Source organism: Eimeria mitis, genomic scaffold (genome assembly GCF_000499745.2).
Source record: "Eimeria mitis Houghton genomic scaffold, Emh_scaff1491, whole genome shotgun sequence".
Classification (NCBI taxonomy): Eukaryota; Apicomplexa; class Conoidasida; order Eucoccidiorida; family Eimeriidae; genus Eimeria; species Eimeria mitis.
The window spans coordinates 694-3,513 of NW_013569479.1; the positions used below are offsets into that span (position 1 = coordinate 694).

Below are 2,820 nucleotides of genomic sequence, written 5' to 3' on the forward strand. Positions count from 1 at the left end.
TCGCTCCTCCTTCAGTTGCTGCTGGACACGCAGTATCTCTTTGTCTTGCTGCTCGCGTTGCTGCTGCTGCTGCTGCTGCTGCTGCTGCACCGCCTGCATCAGCTGCTGCAGCTCACGCTGTGCGAAGTCTAGGGCCTCGTCTTTCTGCTTCAGCTGCTGCTGCTGCTGTTGCTGCTGCTGCTGCAGCCGCCTTATCTCCTCTTGCTGCTGCCGCTCTGCAGCAGCTGCTGCATCCCTCGCCCCCTCAACTTCTTCTCGGTACCGCCGATGCCACTCTATTGCCCTGTCCCCAGCAGCAGCAGCAGCAGCAGCAGCAACAGCAGCAGCAGCAGCAGCAGCACCAACAGCAGCAGCAGCAGCAGCAACAGCAGCAGCAGCAGCAACAGCAGCAGCAGCAGGAGGAGGGGTAGAAAGAGCGAGGGTAATGACAAGGGGGCCCAGCTGCCTCCACTGTTCAAGGGAGCGGGCTAGGGTTTAGGGTTTAGTGTTTTAGGGTTTAGGGTTTAGGGTTTAGGGTTTGGGGGCCTCACCGCTCTGCGTAGTCTTCTACCTTTCTCTCGAGCTCCTTCTCTCGTCGTCTTGCTGTTATGTTTGCCTCTTGCAGCATCTCTTCCTTCTGCAGCAGCAGCTGCTGCTGCTGCTGCAGCTGCTCTTCTTGCTGCTGCAGCACTCGCGCATGCACTGCTGCAGCTTGTTTTGCTTCTCTGGCCTGAGCTTCTGCTGCTTGCTGCGCTGCAGCAGCAGCAGCAGCAGCTGCTTTCAACGACTGCAGCTCTGCAGCAGATGGCTGTTGCTGCTGCAGTGGCTGCTGCAGTTGCTGCTGCTGCTGCAGTTGCTGCTGCTGCTGCTGCAGCTGCTGCTGCAGCAGATCTCGTTCACACCGCAGCTCTCGCAGCTTCTCCCTCGGCGTCCATGTAGTTTGAATATCNGCTGCAGCAGATCTCGTTCACACCGCAGCTCTCGCAGCTTCTCCCTCGGCGTCCATGTAGTTTGAATATCCTGGAGTTGCTGCTGCAGTCTGTTGATGCGCTGCAGCAGCAGCTGCTGCTGCTGCTGGTGTTCTGTGTTTTTAGCTTCTGCTGCAGCAACAGCCTGCTGCAGCTGCTGCTTGTCTTGCTGCAGCAGCCGTGTCTCCTCCACCGCCCGCTGCAGCTTATTTGTTACTCTGTGTAGAGACAGCTCAAATTCATTTTCTTCTTTTGCTGCTAGCTGCAGCACCTTATTTAGTTCTGTGTTTTTTCGGTTCGCTTGTCTCAGAGCTTGCTGCAGCTGCTGCAGTTGCTGCTGCTGCTGCTGCTGCTGCTCCTTCTGCTGCTGAATCTCCTTCTCGTGGTCCTTCTTCTGCTGCTGCAGCTTCTCTAGAGTCTGCTGCAGCAGCAGCTGCTGCTGCTGCTGCTGCCGTTTTGCTGCTTCCTTTACCTCCGTTAAGGAGGCGCTGAATGCGGTCTCCAGCTGCTGCAGCTGCTGCTGATGTCTGCGTCGCTGCTGCTGCATGTCTTGCTGCTGCTGCTGCTGCTGTTCCTTCGCGCTGCGCTCGTGTCTATCCCGCAGCAGCAGCTGCTGCCTGTTTGCTGCTGCAAGCTCATCCTGCTGCAGTGCTGTCTCCTCCTGCAGCTCCTGCACGCGGCTCCATGCTTCGTCTCTCTCCTGTTGTAGCTGCTGCAGCTGCTGCTGCAGCTGCTGCAGCAGCTGCTGCTGCTGCGCTTTAAGTTCTTCTGCTTCTGCCTGCTGTTCTTGCTGCTGCAGCCGTTGCTGCTGCTGCTGCTGCTGGTGATGCTGCAGCAGCTGACGCAGCTCCTCCACCTCATCAGAATAGGCAGCAAGCTGACGCTTCAAGTGCTCCAGTGCCTCTTGCTGCTGCTGCTGCTGCTGCTGCTGCTGCTGCAGGCTAGACTCCTGCGGTAGTGCCGCACAGTCTGTCTCCACTTCTGCTGCTCCCACTGTGTCCGCTGCTGCTGCTGCTGCTGCTGCTGCCGCTACTGCTGCGGTTGCTGCTGCTGCTGTTGCTGCTGCTGCTGTTGCTGCTGGTCTGCCGTTGGATTTGGGGCTTCTGGGTGCATCAACAGCAGCAGCAGCAGTTTGCTGCTGCTGCAGTTTAGCTGCTTCACACAGCAACTGCAGCGGGCCTCGCTGCTGCTGCTGCTGCTGCTGCTGCTGTGCAGCTTGCTGCTGCTGCGGCTGCTGCTGCGCAGCCTGCTGCTGCAGCAGCTGTAAGGCGAGGCGAGCGACCTCCAGAGCGTCGCCGGCTCCACCTCTGAAGCAAGGACAGTTGCTGCTGCTGCTGCTGCTGCTGCTGCTGCTGTTGCTTTCGCTGCTGCTGCTGCTATTGCTGCTGCTGCTGTTGCTGCTGCTGCTGCTGCTAGAGCTGCTACTGCTGCTGCTGCGAGGCGAGCAGCACGATTCGGCGCCCCCTTTGAGGCCCTCTGACTCCTTGCTATTTTCATTTGCTGTTGCTGCTGGTGCTGCTTCCACTCCTGCTGCTGCTGGTGCTGCTGCTGCTGCTGTTGCTGCTTGTGTTGCTGCTGCTTCTGCTGCTGCAGTGTCTTGCTGCTCTCCCGCGGCTTGAGCCTCGGCAGCAGAAGCAGCAGCTGCATCTGCATCTGCTGCTGTTGCTGCTGCTGCTGTTGGCGCTGCTGCTGCTGCTGCTGCTGCTGCTGCTGCTGGAAAGGGAGGATCCGGGAGAGCAGCAAGACACTGCAGCAGCTCCATTGCTGTTATCGCATGCAGTGCTGCATGCGACTCCTCTGGCAGCTGCTGCAGCGTCGACAGCAGCAAAGAGGAGTTGCTGCTTTCTCCATTTGCTGCTGCTGCTGCTGCTGC

The 2,820-nt window shown here is 59.1% G+C and overlaps 1 protein-coding gene across 1 annotated transcript in view; it reads right to left on the minus strand.

The window, feature by feature from the left end:
- EMH_0038120 (uncharacterized protein) overlaps window positions 1-2,709 on the minus strand; it is a gene marked incomplete at both ends in the record, with an annotated part of 3,177 nt that extends 468 nt beyond the window's left edge. The window contains 3 exons of the mRNA XM_013495245.1: window positions 1-283; window positions 531-902; window positions 953-2,709. Of these exons, the coding sequence (XP_013350699.1) occupies window positions 1-283; window positions 531-902; window positions 953-2,709 (2,412 nt within the window). The remainder of the gene's footprint in view (window positions 284-530; window positions 903-952) is intronic.
- Between the last annotated feature and the right edge of the window lie 111 nt (window positions 2,710-2,820).